Here is a 24,331-nt window from a genome sequence, read left to right on the forward strand (position 1 = left end):
TGCAATAATAACACCCGGCCTTTGTCAGTGACAGTAATAACCCCCAGCATCAGTGTCAATGAGTGCAATAGTAACACACAGCATTGGTGTCAGTGACAGTAATAATCCCCAGCATTAGTGTCAGTGACAGTAAGAATAACCCCCAGCATTGGTGTCAGTGAGTGCAATAATAACCCCCAGCATTGGTGTCAGTGACAGTAAGAATAACCCCTAGCATTGGTGTCAGTGACAGTAAGAATAACCCCTAGCATTGGTGTCAGTGTCTGCAATAATAACCCTCAGCATTGGTGTCAGTGACAGTAAGAATAACCCCCAGCATTGGTGTCAGTGTCTGCAATAATAACCCTCAGCATTGGTGTCAGTGAGTGTAATAATAACCCCCAGCATTAGTGTCAGTGAGTGCAATAATAACCCCCAGCATCGGTGTCAGTCAGTGCAATAATAACCCCCAGCATTGGTGTCAGTGAGTGCAATAATAACACACAGCATTGGTGTCAGTGACAGTAAGAATAACCCCCAGCATTGGTGTCAGTGACAGTAAGAATAACCCCTAGCATTGGTGACAGTAAGAATAACCCCCAGCATTGGTGTCAGTGACAGTAAGAATAACCCCCAGCATTGGTGTCGGTAGCCTAATCGCTGTGCTCTGTTGATTGCAGATATTTGATCTTGAAGTGAAGGACTTGGAGAGGGAAGTGTGTTTTGTCGACATCGCCTATGACGATATCTCCGAGAGGTATTACAAGGAGTCTGAGGTAAGGGGCCCCTCGGGGCCAGAAATGTAGAACTGAACAAGAATACACTGTGATTGGCTGCCATGTGACCCTCCCACAGGGGGCCCAGAGGTGCAAATTGTAGGATTTGGTCTAATAAGTATAAGTATGCAAAAGGTGCAAAATATGGGAATAATGGAGCAAAATCTGTTTTTCAGATATTTATAATTTCTTATACAGAAAATATCACAGATTATTAGCACCTCCCTAAACCCGGAGTATTGTCTTATATTCTATAGAGGGAGGCTGAGACCCCCTAAACCCTGGAGTAATGTCTTATATTCTATAGAGGGAGACTGAGACCCCCTAAACCCGGAGTAATGTCTTATATTCTATGGAGGGAGGCTGAGACCCCCTAAACCCTGGAGTAATGTCTTATATTCTATAGAGGGAGACTGAGACCCCCTAAACCCGGAGTAATGTCTTATATTCTATGGAGGGAGGCTGAGACCCCCTAAACCCGGGGTAATGTCTTATATTCTATGGAGGGAGGCTGAGACCCCCTAAACCCGGGGTAATGTCTTATATTCTATGGAGGGAGGCTGAGACCCCCTAAACCCGGAGTAATGTCTTATATTCTATGGAGGGAGGCTGAGACCCCCTAAACCCTGGAGTAATGTCTTATATTCTATAGAGGGAGACTGAGACCCCCTAAACCCGGGGTAATGTCTTATATTCTATGGAGGGAGGCTGAGACCCCCTAAACCCTGGAGTAATGTCTTATATTCTATGGAGGGAGACTGAGACCCCCTAAACCCGGAGTAATGTCTTATATTCTATGGAGGGAGGCTGAGACCCCCTAAACCCTGGAGTAATGTCTTATATTCTATAGAGGGAGACTGAGACCCCCTAAACCCGGGGTAATGTCTTATATTCTATGGAGGGAGGCTGAGACCCCCTAAACCCGGAGTAATGTCTTATATTCTATAGAGGGAGACTGAGACCCCCTAAACCCTGGAGTAATGTCTTATATTCTATAGAGGGAGGCTGAGACCCCCTAAACCCGGAGTAATGTCTTATATTCTATGGAGGGAGGCTGAGACCCCCTAAACCCGGAGTAATGTCTTATATTCTATAGAGGGAGACTGAGACCCCCTAAACCCGGGGTAATGTCTTATATTCTATAGAGGGAGGCTGAGACCCCCTAAACCCGGAGTAATGTCTTATATTCTATAGAGGGAGGCTGAGACCCCCTAAACCCGGAGTAATGTCTTATATTCTATGGAGGGAGGCTGAGACCCCCTAAACCCGGAGTAATGTCTTATATTCTATAGAGGGAGACTGAGACCCCCTAAACCCGGGGTAATGTCTTATATTCTATAGAGGGAGGCTGAGACCCCCTAAACCCGGAGTAATGTCTTATATTCTATAGAGGGAGGCTGACACCCCCGAAACCCAGGGTAATGTCTTATATTCTATAGAGGGGGGCTGAGACCCCCTAAACCCGGAATAATGTCTTATATTCTATGGAGGGAGGATGAGACCCCTGAAACCTGGAGTAATGTCTTATATTCTATAGAGGGAGGCTGAGACCCCCTAAACCCAGGGTAATGTCTTATATTCTATGGAGGGAGGCTGAGACCCCCTAAACCCGGGGGTATTGTCTTATATTCTATAGAGGGAGCCTGAGACCCCCTAAACCCGGAATAATGTCTTATATTCTATGGAGGGAGGATGAGACCCCCTAAACCCGGGGTATTGTCTTCTATTCTATGGAGGGAGGCTGAGACCCCCTAAACCCGGAGTAATGCATTATATTCTATAGAGGGAGGCTGAGACCCCCTAAACCCGGGGTATTGTCTTATATTCTATGGAGGGAGGCTGAGACCCCCTAAACCCGGGGTAATGTTTTATGTTCTATAGAGGGAGGCTGAGACCCCCTAAACCCGGAGTAATGTCTTATATTCTATGGAGGGAGGCTGAGACCCCCTAAACCCGGGGTAATGTTTTATGTTCTATAGAGGGAGGCTGAGACCCCCTAAACCCGGAGTAATGTCTTATATTCTATGGAGGGAGGCTGAGACCCCCTAAACCCGGGGTATTGTCTTCTATTCTATGGAGGGAGGCTGAGACCCCCTAAACCCTGAGTAATGTCTTATATTCTATGGAGGGAGGCTGAGACCCCCTAAACCCGGAGTATTGTCTTATATTCTATGGAAGGAGGCTGAGACCCCCTAAACCCGGAGTATTGTCTTATATTCTATGGAGGGAGGCTGAGACCCCCTAAACCCGGAGTATTGTCTTATATTCTATGGAAGGAGGCTGAGACCCCCTAAACCCGGGGTATTGTCTTATATTCTATAGAGGGAGGCTGAGACCCCCTAAACCCGGAGTAATGTTTTATGGAGGGAGGCTGAGACCCCCTAAACCCGGAGTAATGTTTTATATTCTATGGAGGGAGGCTGAGACCCCCTAAACCCGGAGTCATGTTTTATGGAGGGAGGCTGAGCCTTCCTTAACCCAGAGTAATGTCTTATACTCTATGGAGGGAGGCTGAGACCCCCTAAACCCGGGGTAATGTCTTATGGAGGGAGGGTGTACTTGTCAAAGACTGAAGGGAAGGCTGGAGGTCAAATGCAATAATGAAGTAATGAAGCCTGAGGACCACCAATATAGGAGACTGTGTCTGTTCCTCGGGTAGACGGATAATTACAGGATCTCAGAAAGTAAGATTTTCCTTTGGAATTTCCACACGCGGGGCGCACATGTGTTGTATAACGGAGGTACCCGGCCGAGCGCACATAATCGGGTTATCCTCGCTGTGAACGGTGACTGAGCTCACAAAGGTGAAACCCATCTGGTGTAAATTCAATGAGTTACACGCCACCGGAGAGGCAGCCGGGGGCAGACATACACAGAGGGGTGCACGGGCCTTGGATGGGGGACCATGGATGGTGGGGGGAGGACAGTGCGGGGGACAGGGGTGACTATTCAAATAAACCACATAGAAGCCTCAGTGTGTATTATTCATTAATTGTTAAATAATTAATGAATTAATCATTAATAATTAATGGTGATGAGACAATTTTGGCGCTAGAATTATTGCTCTCGCTTTGACGTTTAAGGTATGCTCATCCCTGTCGCTGGAATGATTGGGTTTCAGGTAAGTAAAGAGGGGGGCCCTCTGGGGCGGGGGGGCAGCTGCATCACAGGAGGTTTTTTACCTTGATGCATAGAATGCAAACCTCAAGGGTTTACAACCACTTTAAGACCCAATTGGCCAAGAGGAGAAGCGACCGTATTGGCTGGAAGCGGGGGGGAAGCGGACGAGGAGGAAACGCACGGGCAAGCGGCCAAAGCTGCCCGTGACCTGGATGGGGTAAGTGCGGGGCTGGTGGGCAGACGGGCGAGCGATGGGGGTTGGGTTTGTTCACCAAGTGACGGGGGGAGAGGGGGGGTTTGATCGATCGACCAGGGAGGGGTAAGGTGGTTTGTTTTCCGCCCCTCCCAAAAAATGGAGCACCAGCCGCCACTGCATAGAATAGTCACAACTGTCTGTAGACATTGTTGGACATTTTCTGGAAGTGTCTGACGCGCTCAGCCTGTGACGGTATGTGACCGGCCGCCAGTCGGCACACAGAACAATAATACTGAGTCTGAGCGTGTGAGAGAAGCATTGAGGGAAAATTACCTGCTGATAAAAGCGACTTTATCATCCCGTCCCTGACACGCAATTGTGCATTTCATCCCCCATAAATAAAGGCGGCGGTGGCGGCCCGACACTCATTCTCCTGAAGGATTAACGCACTCTTCTGAGGAGCTCGCCGTGACCGACGCCACGAGCCCCGTGGCTCATAAAGAACTCTATTTTATCGGCTTGACATTCTCTGCATACAACAGGATTTTATTCTCCGTTCCCCACAGAATTTTCTTTCCAGATCAGCGGAGTATTTTTTATTACGTTTAACGTCTAATGCTGACGGGAGGGGGTGGAGAAAAGGACGTCAGTGTGCGGATAGCAATCATTTGGGCAAGCTCTAAAGAGCTTCTCTGGCTAAACTGCAACTGAGTTTCCACATACAGAGCATCCATGAAAGTATTCACATCGCTTCACTTTGTCCACATTTTGTTATGTTGCGTCATTACGATGATAGGGACGTCAATGCCTTTAACCACTTCATTACTGGGCACTTAAACCCCCTTCCTGCCCAGACCACTTTTCAGCTTTCAGCACTGACGCATTTTGAATGACAATTGCGTGGTCATACAACACTGTACCCAAATTATATTTTTATCATTTTTTTCCCACAAATAGAGCTTTCTTTTGGTGGTATTTGATCACCTCTGCGGTTTTTATTTTTTGCGCTATAAACAAAAACAGACAGAAAATGTTGAAAAAATACACAGGGCTAGATTCGGGCGCATTGTTTTGGCGGCGTAGCGTATCGTATTTATGCTACGCCGCCGTAAATCAGAGAGGCAAGTGCTGTATTCACAAAGCACTTGCCTCCTAAGTTACGGCGGCGTAGCGTAAATGGGGCCGGCATAAGCGCGCCTAATTCAAATGAGGATGAGGGGGGCGTGTTTTATGTAAATGGATTGGTGACCCGACGTGATTGACGTTTTTTACAAAAGGCGCATGCGCCGTCCGTGTACATATCCCAGTGTGCATTGCTCCAAAGTACGCCGCAAGGACGTATTGGTTGCGACGTGAACGTAAATTACGTCCAGCCCTATTCGCGAACGACTTACGCAAACGACGTAAAAAATTCAAAATTCGACGCGGGATAGACGTCCATACTTAACATTGCGTACGCCTCATAGAAGCAGGAGCAACGTAACGCCGGAAAAGCCTTACGCAAACGGCGTAAAAAAATTCAGCCGGGCGCACGTACGTTTGTGAATCGGCGTATCCAGTACATTTGCATATTCTACGCTGAAATCTACGGAAGCGCCCCTAGCGGCCAGCGTAAAATTGCACGCAATTATACGCCGGCGTATTCAAGTTACGTCAGCGGAGGAAGCCTATTTTTTCTACGTATCTGCCTTTGAGAATCGCCGTAAAGATACGACGGTGCAGAATTACGTATCTGGAGATACGCAGCCGTATGTTATTGCTGAATCTAGCCCACAATATTTTTGACTTTTTGTTATAATAATATCCCAATTTTTTATTTATTTTTTAATATTTTTTGCCTCGGTTTAGGCCGATACGTATTCTTCTACATATTTTTGTTTAAAAAAATCTCAATAAGCGTATATTGATTGGTTTGCGCAAAAGTTATAGCGCCTACAAAATAGGGGATAGATTTATGATTTTTTTTTTATTTTTTTTTTTTTACTAGTAATGGCGGCGATCTGCGATTTATTTATTTTTTGTCAGGCCTGCGATATTGCGGCGGACACTTTTGACACAATTTTGGGACCATTCGCATTTATACAGCGAGCAGTGCTATAAAAATGCATCAGTCTCCTCTCTCCCTGACAGGACGTGGAGCTCTGTGTTTACACACAGAGCTCCACGTCCCTGCTGTCACCGCCGATCGCAGGTAGCTGGCGGACATCGTGGCCGTCAGGCACGCGCATCGGCATCTCAGCGATGCGCCGGGCACATTAGGGTGAAACAGGGGCGTACCAATAGGGTGGCGGCGGGGGCGGTCCGCCCCAGGTACCACACATTGAAGGGGTGTCAGTGGCCGAGTGACTTCGCTATGTGGGGTGCACTCCATACCCAAGTCGGGTGATACTGTCTAATCATCCCAAGGCATCCCTGCTGGGTCTGGCTGCTCCATTTCCCTTTAGGTGTTTTTTAGAACACCCCCATCGCCGCGGCCGCAATGGACTAGTCCAGATTGTCCACTCGTTTTATTCACTGAATTCCCTCCTGCTAGCTCCGCCTCCACCCACCACTGCGGCCTCAGCCTGTGTCTGTCATCTCTCTCCGCTGGGGCGGCTCGGCTGCTGCTTTCACATACAGACACAGGCAGTGAGGCAGGATCAGGAATCGAATCCATCTGGACCTCCCAAGTTACTCCCTAGCAGAGGCTGAGTCTGAGAGCCTGAGGCTGGACAACAGTGGTGAGGGGGGGGTTGGGGGGTGTTGCATGAAGAAGAGCCTGGAGGAGTGTGTCTGCCTGCTCTGCCACCCTGTGTGTGCTGACCTGATTTGGGGGGAGGAGGACCCCCCTGCCATGTGCACAACTAGCACTGTATGTAGTAGCTGACTTGATTTAGGGGGGTGATTGATGTGCCTACCACCCCCTGCCATGTGTACAACTAGCACTGTATGTAGCTGACTTGATTTGTGGAGGGGGGGGGGGTGATTGATGTGTCTGTCACCCCCTGCCATGTGTACTAGCACTGTATGTAGCTGACCTGATTTGTGGGGGGGGGGGGTGATTGCTGTGTCCACCACCCCCTGCCATGTGTACTAGCACTGTATGTAGCTGACCTGATTTGGGGGGGTGATTGCTGTGTCCGCCACCCCCTGCCATGTGTACTAGCACAGTATGTAGCTGACCTGATTTGGGGGGGGGTGATTGCTGTGTCCGCCACCCCCTGCCATGTGTACTAGCACAGTATGTAGCTGACCTGATTTGGGGGGGGGTGATTGCTGTGTCCGCCACCCCCTGCCATGTGTACTAGCACAGTATGTAGCTGACCTGATTTGGGGGGGGGGGGTGATTGCTGTGTCCACCACCCCCTGCCATGTGTACTAGCACTGTATGTAGCTGACCTGATTTGGGGGGGTGATTTCTGTGTCCGTCACCCCCTGCCATGTGTACTAGCACAGTATGTAGCTGACCTGATTTGGGGGGGGGGTGATTACTGTGTCCGCCACCCCCTGCCATGTGTACTAGCACTGTATGTAGCTGACCTGATTTGGGGGGGGGGTGATTACTGTGTCCACCACCCCCTGCCATGTGTACTAGCACTGTATGTAGCTGCCCCAGGGCTGTCTTAATGAGAGGGCACACTGAGCACTGCCCAGGGGCCCCAGTTGCATGGGGGCCCCTGCTCTTTCCCCAAAGCAGCTGTTCCTTGGGCCCCGGGCTGCCCCTCTACATCCCAGATATCCCTCCAGCACTCTGACCCCTCTACACCCTAGATATCCCCTACCTCCTACCTACTTGATGTCTGTTTACCTGCACTGTCTCCATTGTAGGGGCCCCAGAGCATTGCTTTGCCCAGGGGCCCATGATGCTATTAAGACGGCCCTGATTTGGGGGGGGGTGATTACTGTGCCCGCCACCCCCCTGCCATGTGTATAGTGTAACACTGTAGCTGACCTGATTGGGAGGGTTGCAGAATGTAGGCATATGCGATTTACAGTGTGCAGAATGTAGACATGTGCGATTTACAGTGTGCAGAATCCAGGCGTTTGCTATGCTATGGTTTTGTTAAAAAAAAAAAAAGCAGTATTATCTGTTGAGTAAATGTTATAAATAATTGAAATTGGAAAATAAGTTATTAACTTACTTAAACCTATGTTTTTTTTTTTTTTTTTAAGTTGATGTAAAGTTTACAAATTCGTGCAATACATGTTCTTGAAAACATGAAAAAAAATTGTGGGTGTTTTTCCAGGTAAACGTTGGGGGGGGGGGGGGTGCCAGATGTAGGATCCGCCCCGGGTGCCAAATGCTCTAGGTACGCCCCTGGGGTGAAAAAACATTTACCTTTACAACCCCTTTAAGGTGGTTTTGTTTCTATTAATGTCAGGCACAATGGTATTTGTTTAAACCTATCTGCCCCTGTGACAGGAGTCACTTTGGGTGGGGGGTTTGTGAAAGTCGTCTTACCTTGGAGAGCTCTGGAAACTCTGTGTGAATGAGAACCCCACTATGATCTGTGCTCGTCAGACTCAGTGTTGTATATATGTATATATTGGGCTAGATTCAGGTATCTGCGCCTGATCTGCGCCTGATCTTACGGCGGCACATCGTATTTACGCTACGCCGCCGCAACTTGCAAGTGCAGTATTCACAAAGCACTTGCTCCGTAAGTTGCGGCAGCGTAAATGGGGCCGGCGTAAGCGCGCATAATTCAAATGTATAGGGGGGGCGTGTTTTATGTTAATGTGTGTTGACCTGACGTGATTGACGTTTTGTACGAACGGCGCATGCGCCGTCCGTGTACATATCCCAGTGTGCATTGCTCCAAATGACGTCGCAAGGACGTCATTGGTTTCGACTTGAATGTAAATTACATCCAGCCCTATTCGCAAACGACGTAAAAAATTCAAAAATCGAAGCGGAACCGACGTCCATACTTAACATTGAGTGCGCCTCATAGAAGCAGGCACAACGTTACGCCGAAAAAGCCTTACGCAAACGAAGTAAAAAATGAACGCCGGGCGCATATACGTGTGTGAATCGACGTAACTAGGTAATTTGCATATTCTACGCCGAAAACAACGGAAGCGCCACCTAGCGGCCAGCGTGAGAATGCACCCTGAGATACGACGGCGTAATAGAATTCTGCCAGTCGTATCTTAGGCTAATGTCGGCGTATCTAGATTTCTGAATACAGAAAGTAGATACGCCGGCGCAGCTTTGAATTTACGCGGCGTATCTATGGATACGCTGGCGTAATTCTTTGCTGAATCTGGCCCATCATGCTGTTGTGGACTTTCTGCTGTGATTGTTTGGGGTGTGGTTGTATTCCATTGTTTGTGTCTGTTTGCCTTGGAAGAAACGTATATTATGGGATAGATGTCCATGTGGAGGGGGGGGGGGTATTCCTCCAGCAGCTCCCCTGCTGATAAGACTGTTTACTGATGAGAAGTTTAAACGCACCTGACCTGTGTGTCTATTGTCATTGGACAGTTTAACCCGCCCTGAATCCAGGGGGGGGGGGCGGAGTTAAATATATGTGTAACATGTGCTTGAATAAAGTTAGTCTGCTGGTTTTTACCCTACACTGTGTTGCGATTGGTGTGGGCTAAAGAGTCTTGGATAGTGCTGGTTCTGGACAGAGGAAGCACTGACGGCGGACATAGTCCTGTTGAGGACGAGGGTTCATCACAGCCCCATATTTCCTTTTTAGCTTTTTATACACAGAGGGAATTGCCCCTCATGGGAACTTCCCCCATCCATGCTGGAATAATCACATATCGGTGCCATTATCCGTATCCCGCCACACCTGTCTCATCTACTGAGGTGTTTGATATCTTCGTTATTTCTCACTCGTCCCGCAGAATCCCGGCAGGCCTCATTTTTCCAGTTTTGTCACCCCTCCCCCTCCGAATCCCCGTACTTACCTCACTGCGGAAGGAGGCATGCGTCAGCAGCAGATGTCGTTCTGTGAATTGGGTGTCTGGGCGACACATAGGATCCTGAGCTTTGAATATTTCTTTTCCCAAAAGGGGGCCATCTGGACCCCGGCGGTCCACAAAAAATGTGGAAGCAGACGGCTGAAAACAGAGTCACGACTTCAACTGGCGCAATCTGCTTCTAGGATGGGCTACATAAACACGTCTGAAAAGCATTTAATAATGGGATACACAAGAAGAGTTCATTGTATAGACATTTAGCTAGGGCGGCGCATCTTTCAGGCGGCGTAGCGTATCGTATTTAAGCTACGCCGCCGTAAGTCAGAGAGGCAAGTGCTGTATTCACAAAGCACTTGCCTCCTAAGTTACGGCGGCGTAGCGTAAATGGGGCCGGCGTAAGCGCGCCTAATTCAAATGAGGATGAGGGGGCGTGTTTTATGTAAATTACTTGTGACCCGACGTGATTGACGTTTTCTACGAATGGCGCATGCGCCGTCCGTGGACATATCCCAGTGTGCATTGCTCCAAACTACGCTGCAAGGACGTATTGGTTTCAACGGGAACGTAAATTACGTCCAGCCCCATTCACGGACGACTTACGCAAACGACATAAAATTTTCAAATTTCGACGCGGGAACGACCGCCATACTTAACATTGACTAGGCCAGCTATTTGTTCGACTAACTTTACGCCGGAAAACGCCTTACGTAAACGGCGTATCTTTACTGCGACGGGCGCATGTACGTTTGTGAATCGGCGTGTCTAGGCATTTACATATTCTACGCCGAATGGAAGCGCCACCTAGCGGCCAGCGGAAAAAATTGCACCCTAAGATACGACAACGCAGGCTGTCGTATCTTAGCTAGGTTTAAGTGTATCTCAGTTTGAGAATACACTTAAACGTACGACGGGCTTAGATTACGAGTTACGTCGGCGTATCTACTGATACGCCGGCGTAACTCTTTGTGAATCCGGCCCTCAGTCTCTATCATATAAAATACACCTATGATAAAAACGATAGTCCCTTCGGGCCAGAGTCACAACGAGATACGACGGTGTATCCCCTGATACACCGTCGTATCTCTGAGTTCTGCCGGTCGTATCTATGCGACTGATTCATAGAATCAGTTACGCATAGATTAGGTAGATTCACAGACAATCGCCTAAACTTGCGGCGCGTAGCTTAGCGTGTTTAGGCTACGCCGCCGTAAGTTAGCTAGGCAAGTACATGATTCTCAATGTACTTGCCTGCTATGTTACGGCGGCGTAGCCTAAAGCGGGCGGGCGTAAGGGCGCCAAATTCAAATGTGTGTTAGGGGGGCGTGTTGTTTGCTAATTGTGCTTGACCTTACGTTTTTTACGTTTTTTTTTCTTTAATTGCGCATGCGCCGGGCGCCTACATTTCCCAGTGTGCATTGCGGCTAAGTACGGCGTACGGGCCTATTGATTTTGACGTGGACGTAAACGACGTACGCAAACGACGTAAAAAATTCAAATTTCGACGCGGGAACGGCGGCCATACTTGACATTACTATTCCACTAGGGCCTAGCTCTAACTTTACGCGGCCTATCTCTTACGTAAACGGCGTAAAAGTACTGCGTCGGCCGGGCGTACGTTCGTGAATCGGCGTATCTCCTCATTTACATATTCTACGCCAACCGCAATGGAAGCGCCACCTAGCGGCCATCCAAAATATTGCAACCTAAGATAGGACGGCGCAAGCCGTCTTATCTTAGATATGTTTAAGCGTATCTCTGTTTGAGCATACGCTTAAACATAAGTCGGCGTAGATTCTGAGTTAGGTCGGCTTATCTACTGATAAGCCGGCCTAACTCTTTCTGAATCTACCTAAGATATCCCTAATGCCGCGTACACACCATCGTTTTCTGCGATGGAAAAAAACGTCATTTTCAAAAACGTCAATTTAATTGACCGTGTGTGGGCAAAAACGTCGTTTTATGTCTTCTAAAAAACGACAGAAAAAAATTGAAGCATGCTTCAATTTTATGTGTCGTTTTTGGCCGACGTCGTTTTCTGTGTTCTAAACATTGACCGTGTGTACGTAAAAACGTCGATTTAAGCCCGCGCATGCTCAGAAGCAAGTTAGGAGACTGCAGCGCTCATTCATGTAAAACGACTGTTCAGAATGGAATCAGCACATTCGTTAAGGTGTTTTTCAGCTTATAGACAAGAAAACGAAATTTAAAGCACAGTCACTGAAAATCACGAATCGTATCTCACCAAACTTTTACTAACACGCAGCAACACGATATCAGCAAAAGAGGCCGTCTTCCGCATGGAAACGACCCTTTATAGTGACGTCGTGCGTGATTGACGGAACTGCGCTGTGCTAGAGCGTTGTGAAAAAGCGATGGTGTGTATGCTACGTCGTTGTTCAAATTGAAGTTTGAAAAATGACGTTTTTTTAAAGCACATAAAGCGTCGCATTTTTCCATCGCAGAAAACGATGGTGTGTACGCGGCATAAGATCCGACAGGTGTAATTGTGTTACACCGTCGGATCTTAGGCCCCGTACACACGAGAGGATCCATCCGCTGAAATTGATCCGCGGACCGGTTTCAGCGGATAGATCCCCTGGTGTGTACAATCCAGCGGATATTTTTCCGCGGATTTTTTTCCCCGGGGATGGATTTCCAGCGGATCAAAATTTCTTAACATGCTAAGAAATCTATCCGCTGGAATCCATTCCAACGGATTGATCCGCTGGTCTGTACAGACTCACCGGATCAATCCGTCCGAATCCATCCTCCCTCATGCATCGTAATGATTTGACGCATGCGTGGAAGTCCTTATATCACAGCGTCGCGTACGTCGCCGCGTCATCATCGCGGCGACGGCGCGACGCATCACCGCGGACGGAATTCCGCGGGGATTTTGATCCCATGGTTAGTACAACCATGAGATCAAAATCCGCCAGAGGATTTATCCGCGGAAACGGTCCCCCGGACCGTTTCCGCGGATAAATCCTCTCGTGTGTACTAGGCCTTAGGCTGCAATTCCAGGCCGGTCGCTAGGTGGCGCTTCCCTATCTTTTACGCGACGATTATGCAAATGAGGAGTTACGCCGATTCCGAAACGAACGACCGCCCGGCGCTTTTTTTTTTACGTCGTTTGCGTTCGGCTTTTTCCGGCGTATAGTTACCCCTGGGTCTATGAGGCGCAGCCAATGTTAAGTATGGCCGTCGTTCCCGCGTCGAATTTTTACGTCGTTTGCGTAAGTCGATTCACAAAAGAGCTGGACGTAAGTTACGCTCATGACGAAACCAATGACGTCCTTGCGACGTCATTTGGAGCAATGCACGCTGGGAAAATTTCCGGGCGGCGCATGCGCTGTTCGATCGGCGCGGGGACGCGCCTGATTTGAATAGTACACTCCCCCTAGCCGCGGAATTTGAATTCCGCCGGGGGATTTACGATACGCTGCCGCAGGTTTTGAGGTAAGTGCTTTGTGAATTAACCACTTGCCTCAAAAACTTGCGGCGGCGGATCTTAAATCAGATAGGTTACGCGGATCTAAAGATCCGCTAACCTATGTGAATCTGGCCCTTCATTTCTATGTAAGTGGGGAGAACTTAGACAATCTGCAGGGGAGACGATCGTTATTTTCCACCACTGTCAATGCTTTATAAACAGACCCGTGAGTGATTAGCGATCTCCAGTGTCTCCAGGCCCAGAGAGATGGTGGATTGCTGTTATTCGATGTTTGCGCTATTCTATTATAACTCCTTATTGACATTTGGTGTGACTCAAGTGCACATTGATGTAACGCACACAAGTTACATTAAGCAGCTTTTTTTTTTTTTTTTACTTTAACCGTCAACAAAGCCGCGTCTCGGGAATCCTTTGATCATATAATCGAGAAACTCCATCTTGCAGATCAATTTACTGAACATTAAAAAAAAAAAATACAAAAATTGAAAGCAATTTGTCGCTCCTGCGCTCCAGCCGGGATTAAAAAGCGAGAAATCCGTCGCTCGCGCTTTTGCGGTTCGCATGTCACGCACTGTTGCCCATCTTTAAAGCCATCAGCGCATTTTTATTTTGTTTTTTACTTTTTTTGTAGTAATAACCCGCGGGAGTTTTTATTCCGTCCGACCTGCTGGGCCCTCAAATCAGACGACGTGGATTTGAAAAAAAAAAATAACACAATTTTCTGCAGGCTTGAAAAGGTTGTAATGAAAGCGCCGGCGTCTCCGGGAGAAATTCGTAATGTCTCCGACGCAGCAATCAATGTCAGGACAATGCCGTATTTTTTTTTTTTAAATCTCCGTTTAACGCAACGCGGCAGAGTTATCATTGTGTATCACAGCGATTTATGGATCCGGAGAAGAATGGAGAAGGAAAATGTCACCTGGGCTGTTGGGGTTATGGCCTGAAGGAGTAGTAGAGATGAGATAGGGATGAGAGTTTTTAGATTTTTCTCATTAAAGTGGATGTAAACCCAAAAATGTTTTTTTGTTTTTTTTGATGTTGCAATGTAGAGAATAATGCCGCGTACACACCATCACTTTATGTGATGAAAAAAAATTACGTTTTTAAAAACGTCACTTTAAATGACTGTGTGTGGGGGAAAACGTTGTTTTATGTCTTGTAAAAAACGACCAAAAAAAATTGACGCATGCTTCAATTTTATGTGTCGTTTTTCAAAACGTCGTTTTTTACTTCACAGAAATTGACCGTGTGTAGCAAAAAACAACGTTTTTACACCCGCGCATGCCCAGAAGCTACTTATGAAGCGAGCTTCAATGGAAAAACGTGGTGGAACGTAACCTCGCTTTGCTAGAACATTGTGAGAAAAACGATGGTGTGTAGGCAACTTCGTCTTTGAAAATTGAAGTTTCAAAAACGTCATTTTTTACTTCACAGAAAATGTCGTTTTTTTTCATCACATAAAGTGATGGTGTGTACGCGGCATTAGATTTCCTATCATCTGTGCCCAGTCTTGCCACACAGAGTTAGTCCAGCTCTGAGCAATCCTCTTTTTATTGTTCAGTGAAATAAAACAGACTTCCAGATAAAGACCAAAGTCCTTGCTTGAGTGACAGGTTATTTGCATATCTCGTGGCACTAGCTTGCAGACATGCACAGCTTTTGTAAAGTGCACAATTCACATCCCCCTCCCCTCTCCTCCTCTCCCGTCCGGCTCTCCCAGGATTGGCTGTCTTTCCTGTGTTTTGATTAAATGTTTTCAAAATTTTTCTCAAAGAAGCTGTACATGTCTGCAAGCTAGTGCATGAGATATGTAAATAACCTGTCACTCAAGCAAGGACTTTGGTCTTTATCTGGAAGTCTGTTTTTATTTCACTGAACAATAAAAGAGGATTGCTCAGCGCTGGATTAACTCTGTGCGGCAAGACTGGGCACAGATGATAGGAAATCTTATACTCTACATTGAGACATCAAAAAAAATTTTTTGGGGGGTTTACATCTACTTTAATATTAGTAGCAATTTATATTTTATGTATTTAGTAACATATCTAAAAAGCCTAAAGCCTCGTACACACGATCAGATTTTCCGACGGGAATTGTGTGATCACAGGCTGTTGTCGGATAATCCGACCGTGTCATGTACCAGGTGTGACCAGAACTGTGCATACTGTGCTCTCCTGATCCCCCCTGTACTGTGCCCTCCTGATCCTCCCCTGTACTGTGCCCTCCTGATCCCCCCTGTACTGTGCCCTCCTGATCCCCCCCTGTACTGTGCCCTCCTGACCCCCCCTGTACTGTGCCCTCCTGATCCCCCCCCTGTACTGTGCCCTCCTGATCCCCCCCCTGTACTGTGCCCTACTGATCCCCCCTGTACTGTGCCCTCCTGATCCCCCCCTGTACTGTGCCCTCCTGATCCCCCCCTGTACTGTGCCCTACTGATCCCCCCCTGTACTGTGCCCTCCTGATCCCCCCGTATTTTGCCCTCCTGACGACACCCCCTCTCCCCCATACCGTGCCCTCCGGACCCCACCCCCATAACTGTGCCCTCATGATCTCCCTCTGTATTGTGTCCTCCTGACTCCCCCCCCCTATTTTGTTTACTCTTTGATTTTATGGTTTGTTTTCTTACTGTTTAAAATCGATTTTATTGAAAGTACTAATAAATGTGTTTATTTCTGTCAACTATTTATACTTTAATTCTTCAGAGTAGGTGTGTAAATTGGGGCAGGCTGGTAAGGGCCCCAGATGATTACTTTGCCCAGGGGCCCATGATGCTATTAAGATGGCTCTATTGGTGACAATGTATCATTTTCTGTAATACAAGATAAAACGTATGCAGCATCTTGGTACATACCTCCATGATTATTTTTTTTTTTCCAGGACCCCAAGACCTTCAAGTCGGAGAAGACAGGCCGGGGTCTCCTGAAGGAAGGCTGGAGAGAGACTCAGGAGCCAGTCATGTGTTCCTATAAGCTGGTTGCTGTAAAGTTCGAAGTGTGGGGTCTACAGACCCGGGTGGAGCAGTTTGTGCATAAGGTGGGTGATGATATGTTGGGATGAATGTCTACCCACACATAATTCTTTATTTAACATCACTGTAATGAAGAAACTTTCTGACAACCAATAGGATCTTTGAAGGGAGCGAAGCGCATGCATTTTCATTGCCAGCAAAAAGTCAGTTGGCAGCTGCAATCCCATAGTTCCTAATCACACATGATTGCATTGTAGGGCGCTTGTTCTAAAACCATATGAAAAGATCTCACCACTCCAGATGTAACTGATATTCCTGCCCACTGGAACACACACCTAGCCCCCGGCTCGCCTCCGTGGTAAATTGTCAAAATAAGAAACGCCTGCACCTCACGTGGGCTCTGTAACGGACTCCAGATGCCCTGTTGGGTATTTCCCGCCGAGAAGCTGCTTCCCAAGTCCTGGAACACGAGACCAATGGATCTGGCGATAGTAACCCCAAGAACCAGGCAACACCAGTTTTGGAGTACACCAGAAATAGAACTGTTTATTAGAACAAGCATACAGACTTTTGTACACTTGAGGAGGAGGTCTCCCCCCCCCCCCGATCATTTTACCCTAACAATACAAACTGTAACCAGAGACATAAATTAACATGAGCTAGATAACTAGTCATTTAACCAGCCTAGGTGACTCAGAGGTATGACCTTTCAGGTCAGTCTTGCCGTCTTCTAGCTCAGAAGACAGAATACACATTATCATAAGTATAAACACAGGACACTTTCACACAATACCAGGAGCCCACCAGTAGCAGACTAACAAAATGTCCCACTAGGTGGCGCTAAGGGGTTATGTGTGCCCTAAGGGAGTGATTCTTACTGTAGGGAGGTGTGGCTGTAGGCGTGACGTCACTGATCTGTCATTCTCTATATCTGGGAACAAACGATCAGTGTCACTGCCACAGTGAAGAACGGGGAAGGTGTGTTTACACTCACCTCTCCCCGTTCTTCAGCTCCTGTGACCGATCGCGGGTCACCGGCGGCGATCGGGTCCCACGGGCACGGCCACGGAGCTTCGGACCCGGTCACGTGGCTGGGCTCCTAAAGGCGACGTACCTGTACGTGCCTGCGCCCAGCCGTGCATTCTGCTGACGTATATAGTTGGTAGGGGGTCCTTAAGTGGTTAATCAGAACACACCAGCCATTGGCTGAGAACGCTGATCCGATCCCGATTGGCAGACATTTTCAGTCACGCCCCTTCGACAGAAGCTGGCTGTTCAGCCTGATTCTGTTGGTCCGGCTGCCATACACACAGGCTGAATGTTGGCCTGTTTCCATTGAACCGGCTGATATCCCATCTGATATTTGGCCCCCGTGTACGGAGCTTTAGGAGCATGCTTCCCACCGACCATCACGCTAATGTATCAAGAATTGTAGATCTGGTCATTTTAAGCAGAGGGTTGCCTAAGACTGGAAAGGTATTTCAAAGGTTCCTCCATGTTGAAAAGGTTAAGAAAGGCTGAACTAGACATTTAGTCCAGACTGTCCTTCTCTTTGTTATTTTTTATGTATCTTGTCTGAAGTCAGACGTGTTTTTTTTGATTGGCAGGTGGTGAAAGATATCTTGCTTATTGGCCACCGACAAGCGTTTGCATGGATCGATGAATGGTATGGTAAGTCTGCTCACTCTCTAGGATGCGGGTTGTTGTAATCTATAGACAGACATACACTGAGATAGCGCTAGCATTGTCTGTAGAGAAGTGATACAAATAAGACATTTTAATTCTCTTACATTGAGGTTGCAGTTTTGCCTCCTACACAACACCGGTGCTTTACAAACCAAGTTCTCTTTAACAGGGCTTTTTTTCTGCAGGAACGCGGGGGAACACAGTTCCGGCACCTCCAGCTCTGAATGTATTTAATGGTGCTTGGAGGTGGGTAGGGGGTGGAACCAAGGAACGGTGCTCGGAGGTGGGTAGGGGGGTGGAACCAAGGAACGGTGCTCGGAGGTGGGTAAGGAGTGCAACGGTGCTCGGAGGTGGGTAGGGGGTGGAACCAAGGAACGGTGCTCGGAGGTGGGTAGGGGGTGGAACCAAGGAACGGTGCTCGGAGGTGGGTAGGGGGTGGAACCAAGGAACGGTGCTCGGGGGTGGGTAGGGGGTGGAACCAAGGAACGGTGCTTGGAGGTGGGTAGGGGGGGGGACCAAGGAATGGTGCTCGGAGGTGGGTAGGGGGTGGAACCAAGGAACGGTGCTCGGAGGTGGGTAAGGAGTGCAACGGTGCTCGGAGGTGGGTAAGGGGTGGAACCAAGGAACGGTGCTCGGAGGTGGGTAGGGGGTGGAACCAAGGAACGGTGCTCGGGGGTGGGTAGGGGGTGGAACCAAGAAACGGTGCTTGGAGGTGGGTAGGGGGGGGACCAAGGAGCGGTGCTCGGAGGTGGGTAGGGGGTGGAACCAAGGAACGGTGCTCGGAGGTGGGTAGGGGGGTGGAACCAAGGAACGGTGCTCGGAGGTGGGTAAGGAGTGCAACGGTGCTCGAGGTGGGTAGGGGGTGGAACCAAGGAACGGTGCTCGGAGGTGGGTAGGGGGTGGAACCAAGGAACGGTGCTCGGAGGTGGGTAAGGAGTGCAACGGTGCTCGGAGGTGGGTAGGGGGTGGAACCAAGGAACGGTGCTCGGAGGTGGGTAGGGGGTGGAACCAAGGAACGGTGCTCGGGGGTGGGTAGGGGGTGGAACCAAGGAACGGTGCTTGGAGGTGGGTAGGGGGGGGGACCAAGGAGCGGTGCTCGGAGGTGGGTAGGGGGTGGAACCAAGGAACGGTGCTCGGAGGTGGGTAGGGGGGTGGAACCAAGGAACGGTGCTCGGAGGTGGGTAGGGGGGTGGAACCAAGGAACGGTGCTCGGAGGTGGGTAAGGAGTGCAACGGTGCTCGAGGTGGGTAGGGGGTGGAACCAAGGAACGGTGCTCGGAGGTGGGTAGGGGGTGGAACCAAGGAACGGTGCTCGGAGGTGGGTAGGGGGGGACCAAGGAACGGTGCTCGGAGGTGGGTAGGGGGTGGACCCAAGGAACGGTGCTCGGAGGTGGGTAGGGGGTGGAACCAAGGAACGGTGCTCGGAGGTGGGTAGGGGGTGGAACCAAGGAACGGTGCTCGGAGGTGGGTAGGGGGTGGAACCAAGGAACGGTGCTCGGAGGTGGGTAGGGGGTGGAACCAAGGAACGGTGCTTGGAGGTGGGTAGGGGGGGGAACCAAGGAACGGTGCTCGGAGGTGGGTAGGGGGTGGAACCAAGGAACGGTGCTCGGAGGTGGGTAGGGGGTGGAACCAAGGAACGGTGCTCGGAGGTGGGTAGGGGGGGGAACCAAGGAACGGTGCTCGGAGGTGGAACCAAGGAACGGTGCTCGGAGCTGGGTAAGGAGTGGAACCAATGAATGGTGCTCGGAGGTGGGTAGGGGGTGGAACCAAGGAACGGTGCTCGGAGGTGGGTAGGGGGGGGAACCAAGGAACGGTGCTCGGAGGTGGGTAGGGGGTGGAACCAAGGAACGGTGCTCGGAGGTGGGTAGGGGGTGGAACCAAGGAACGGTGCTCGGAGGTGGGTAGGGGGGGGGAACCAAGGAACGGTGCTCGGAGGTGGAACCAAGGAACGGTGCTCGGAGCTGGGTAAGGAGTGGAACCAATGAATGGTGCTTGGAGGTGGGTAGGGGGTGAACACAAGAGGTGACTAAGAAGGAGGGAGTTCCTGCACCTGCTTTCCGAGACAAAAAGCCCTGCTCTTTAACCCTTTTCCAACAAACTATAAAATTGTTAATTACCGGACACCTTTACCCCCATCCTTTCCAGACCAATTTTCAGAGCTGTCGCACTTTGAATGAGAATTGCGCGGTCATGCAACACCGTAACCCAAAAATCTCTGTTTACATTGTGACGGCTGTGATTGGCCACAGCCGTCACGTGATCAGGAGTGCATATTACAACGCCCATATCCTGATCTGTGCTGGGCTGTGTCCTGTGATCACAACAACACTGGCACGGAAAGGGTTAAAGGGTTAAAGTGGATTTTTTTTATGTCACAATGTACAGAATAAGATTTCCTATCATCTGTGCCCAGTCTTGCCACACAGAGTTAATCCAGCTCTGAGCAATCCTCTTTTATTGTTCAGTGAAAATATGCGATCCGATTCATGTCCAAACTTTCAGTTCGCAGTGCGATATGCGAGCTGAGATGGGGGTGACATTACCATTGTATGACACTCACCAGCAGTTCGCATATGGAAGTGTGAACTGCCATGTGAGTCGGGTGCGATGTAGGAACCCGCAGTGGATTCGCAGGGTTCCCGAATCGCACCAGTGTGTCTATGTATATTCTGCTGTCTGTTCACTGCACCATACATTTCCTCATCACACTGAACTGTGGATCACACCCCATATTATGATAAACATCCAGGAAAGGCAGCCAATCCTGGGAGAGCTGGAGAGGAGGGAAGGGTAGGGGGATGTGAATTGTGAACTTTTTACCCAGGCTGTGCATGTGTCCAAGCTAGTGCACGAGATATGTAACCTGCTTTCTTGTAAGGTAACTACAAGGAGCAATGTTCAGAGCCAGTGCTTGGAACTAAGACCACTTATCCGGTATGGGGGGGGGGGGGAGGCAGATTCAGAACCATTCTGGAAATTAGAACCTAGGCAATCTTACAAGCTCACCTACCCAGGCAGACAGCTATACAGAAATGAGAATTGTATTCATTCTCTTAGTGGGTTGTTGGAGTCAATTTGAAATATAAAAATGTTTTTGTACGATTGGAGCCAGCCTCTCATACTTTATCCCCCGGTCCTGGCACCAGCAGACTGACAAATTCTGACTACCAGCCCCGAATCGCTAAAAACCCTTCCTGCTGTTGTGTAGGCTGCAGGAATTATGATTCCTCCACTTGGTTTTACAATGAGAGCTACAAAAAACCTTCAACTACAAAACAAGGCAGTAAATTCTCTGAATAGAACATTCAGTTTTAGTGCTGGAGAGGTGAGGTATAGGAGACAATGGAGAAATTAAGGTACGGGGGGGGGGGGGGACTGACAATAACAGGAAGAGGTACTTTTAGTGTCCCCCCTCCCTGAGGAAGTCTAAGTTCAACCTTTCCTAGTACTGTCCATCCACAGCAAACCCCTACTGAGGCAGCTGATCATTTCTCTTCCTCCTATTAGAAGGATGTACAGATCCCAAAATGAATTTTCGGGATCTAGGCATCCAGGGCTCCATTCACAAAATGCTATCAGCCAAAAAGCGTTTTTCAAAAATTATTTTGCAGTTCACTAAAGAACGCTACAAAAATACTGCATGTGCTATTTATTGAAATGATACCGTATTTTAGTAGCGGTTTTCTAACTCCGGCACCTACCAGCATCCTTAACAACCAAGGAATAGCTGGTTGTTAAGGAGTCTGCCACCCGCCACGTCCTTAAAGCGGAGTTCCACCCAAAAGTTGAAGCTCCGCCTACATAGCTCCCAACTGTCCCTGATTTCAAGGGACTGTCCCTGATTTGGAACAATGTCCCTCTTTCCGCCTCATTTGTCCCTCATGTTGGTCTATATAGTTGTATATAAAATGCACTTTTTATCTATCAAAAAGTTTGTATAATTCTCATTTTGAGGGGGCGTGGAAGGGGGTGTGTCTTATGCCCACATACGTTTTGCTAATTAGTGTCCCTCATTTCCATCTCAGAAAGTTGGGAGGTGTGCGCCTATCTGATTCCTCCCCCCTCCGGTGCCAGATTTAGCACCTTTCGAGGGGGGGTACCTGTTTTTGACATGTACCCATCCCCACTTCCGTTAGCGAGGTCCGTCTGAATTTTTAGCCCTCTCCTCCTTCCCCGCTGCCGGGCCATGCAGAAAGCGCAGTGCAATTCATGCATGCGCAGTAGGAAATTGGCTGTGAAGCCACAAGGCCTTACAGGCTACGGTGGCGGCAGCGCCCGAGAGCCGATGGAAACATTAGCTGGGGTGCCGACATTAACTGGATTCGCTGACAGGTAAGTCTCCTAATATTAAAAGTCAGCAGCTGCAGTATGTGTACAGTGTGTGTAGCTGCTGGCTTTAAATTTTTCTGTGGGGGGGGGGCGGGCTTGGAGCACCGCTTTTACAACCATGACTCGCTTGCAGAATGAAATCAAAACAAAAAAACTGCTTGGGGTCCCCCCCAATCCACAGCAGGCCCTTTTGGGTCTAGTATGGATTTAGGGGGGGGGGGGGGCCTCATGCCAATTTTGATTTTGATTTTAGGCGTGAGGTTCCCCCCCAAATTCTTATTAGATGCGATATTTGGAAAAAAATGTTATGTGACCCAAACACTGCATGCTATCTATTGTAGTTTTTTTACAACGCCCCCTCCCAAATGTGGAGCCCCCCCCCCCTCCTGTACTGGGCACACTGAACTTATCTGCACAATTGCCCTATCCCGTTATTTAGACCTCTGGTAAGACACCAATATAGATTTATCCAGCTGTAATCTTCAAAAAAAAAATTATTATTGAATAGCTCACTAATCAATATTTAGTTTCCTGTGATACAGCTGTGCCTCTGGTGGTGATTTTTGGAACTGCAACATCATTTCCAAAATTCAGCCAATACGTTTTCAAAGAGAACCAATATTGATTTTCATCATAATCAAATATTGATTTTCAATGCAGTGGAAGTAATGTTTAATAGTTCCTTTGAGTATGCTTCTGTAAATTTAGCTGGCCTCAAGGGACATTGTATTTCTGTATATATAACAAGCTAGCCATAACACATAATGGAGTGCTGCTCACACTCCAAATAAAAGCAGTCTACGAAAATATTTTATTCTTGTTCTTCCTTAAATGGCACAAACATTTCAGATCACAATTATAATGTTATATTTTAGAATATATATGTATATTGTTTATAAGCAATAGCAATCTGCATACATGATGTTCTCTCTGTAAGATGCTGCATTGTGGGTGAGCCTCGGATCCATTTCTAAATGCTGATTACATTGATATTCTATGGATGCTGTTTAACCCTTTATTTCCCAGAAGATCCTTACAGCGCTTCCCTTGCTCTGTCGCCTTCTCCTTTCTAGCTCATGACTATATAATGATAATAACAATAATCTATTTCTCTGTAATAGTGGGGTGCGGGGCCACCCCCGAGTATATCGCATGAGCCGTCCGCATTCAGCTATTGTCCACAAAGTGCCTGTTCTGTTGGTATTGTAGATTCCAGATTTTTAGGTTTGTGTGGTAGGTGAGAGATATTTCTCTAATAAATGAAAGAGTGAGCAAAAGTAAATATATATATTTACACCCCTCAGCCACATTTGTGTAAATCTTTTCATGTGACAACACTGAAGAAATTACACTTTGTATCTACAATGTTGTGTAGGGAGTGTACAGCTTGTATAACAAATAACTCAACACACAGCCATTCATGTCTAAACCGCTGGCAACAAAAGTCAGGACACCCCTAAGTGAAAATGTGTGTGTGTGTGTATATATATATATGTAACGGTCACCACCGTTTACGATTTCCACTCCACCAACCCAAGACAGCTTATCCGACACTCCACAATCCGGCAGACACGACCCATTCCATTTCCCAGAATGAACGAGACACGCACAGCTCTGTTCTCTGGTTCCAAAATGAATGAATACTTTTAATTGGTAAAACTCAGTCTTTTATACACCAAAAAGCATACTGCAGTAATCACAGGGACAAAGACACACTCCACCCACACATCACACAATGGGGGGGGGGGGCTACAGAGTCTCCAATACACATCCCACAAACTTTTCGGCACCGATCTGACATAATTAACATCACCTAATTACTACACCTAAAAGGTCAGACGTTATGACTCTCACCTGCTATTCACATCACATATTATCATCAATAGTATTTTCACACCATACAGTTTTATT

General features: G+C 48.2%; 1 protein-coding gene across 2 annotated transcripts in view; it reads left to right on the forward strand.

Annotated features, from left to right (window-relative positions):
• Positions 1–24,331, forward strand: part of PITPNC1 (phosphatidylinositol transfer protein cytoplasmic 1) — a 141,667-nt gene that overhangs the window by 107,435 nt on the left and 9,901 nt on the right. For both annotated transcript variants that reach the window (XM_040331321.1, XM_040331322.1), the window contains 3 exons: positions 660–755; positions 16,316–16,471; positions 18,014–18,077. In XM_040331321.1, the coding sequence (XP_040187255.1) occupies positions 660–755; positions 16,316–16,471; positions 18,014–18,077 (316 nt within the window). The remainder of the gene's footprint in view (positions 1–659; positions 756–16,315; positions 16,472–18,013; positions 18,078–24,331) is intronic.

The sequence above is a fragment of the Rana temporaria genome, chromosome 12 (assembly GCF_905171775.1).
Source record: "Rana temporaria chromosome 12, aRanTem1.1, whole genome shotgun sequence".
Classification (NCBI taxonomy): Eukaryota; Metazoa; Chordata; class Amphibia; order Anura; family Ranidae; genus Rana; species Rana temporaria.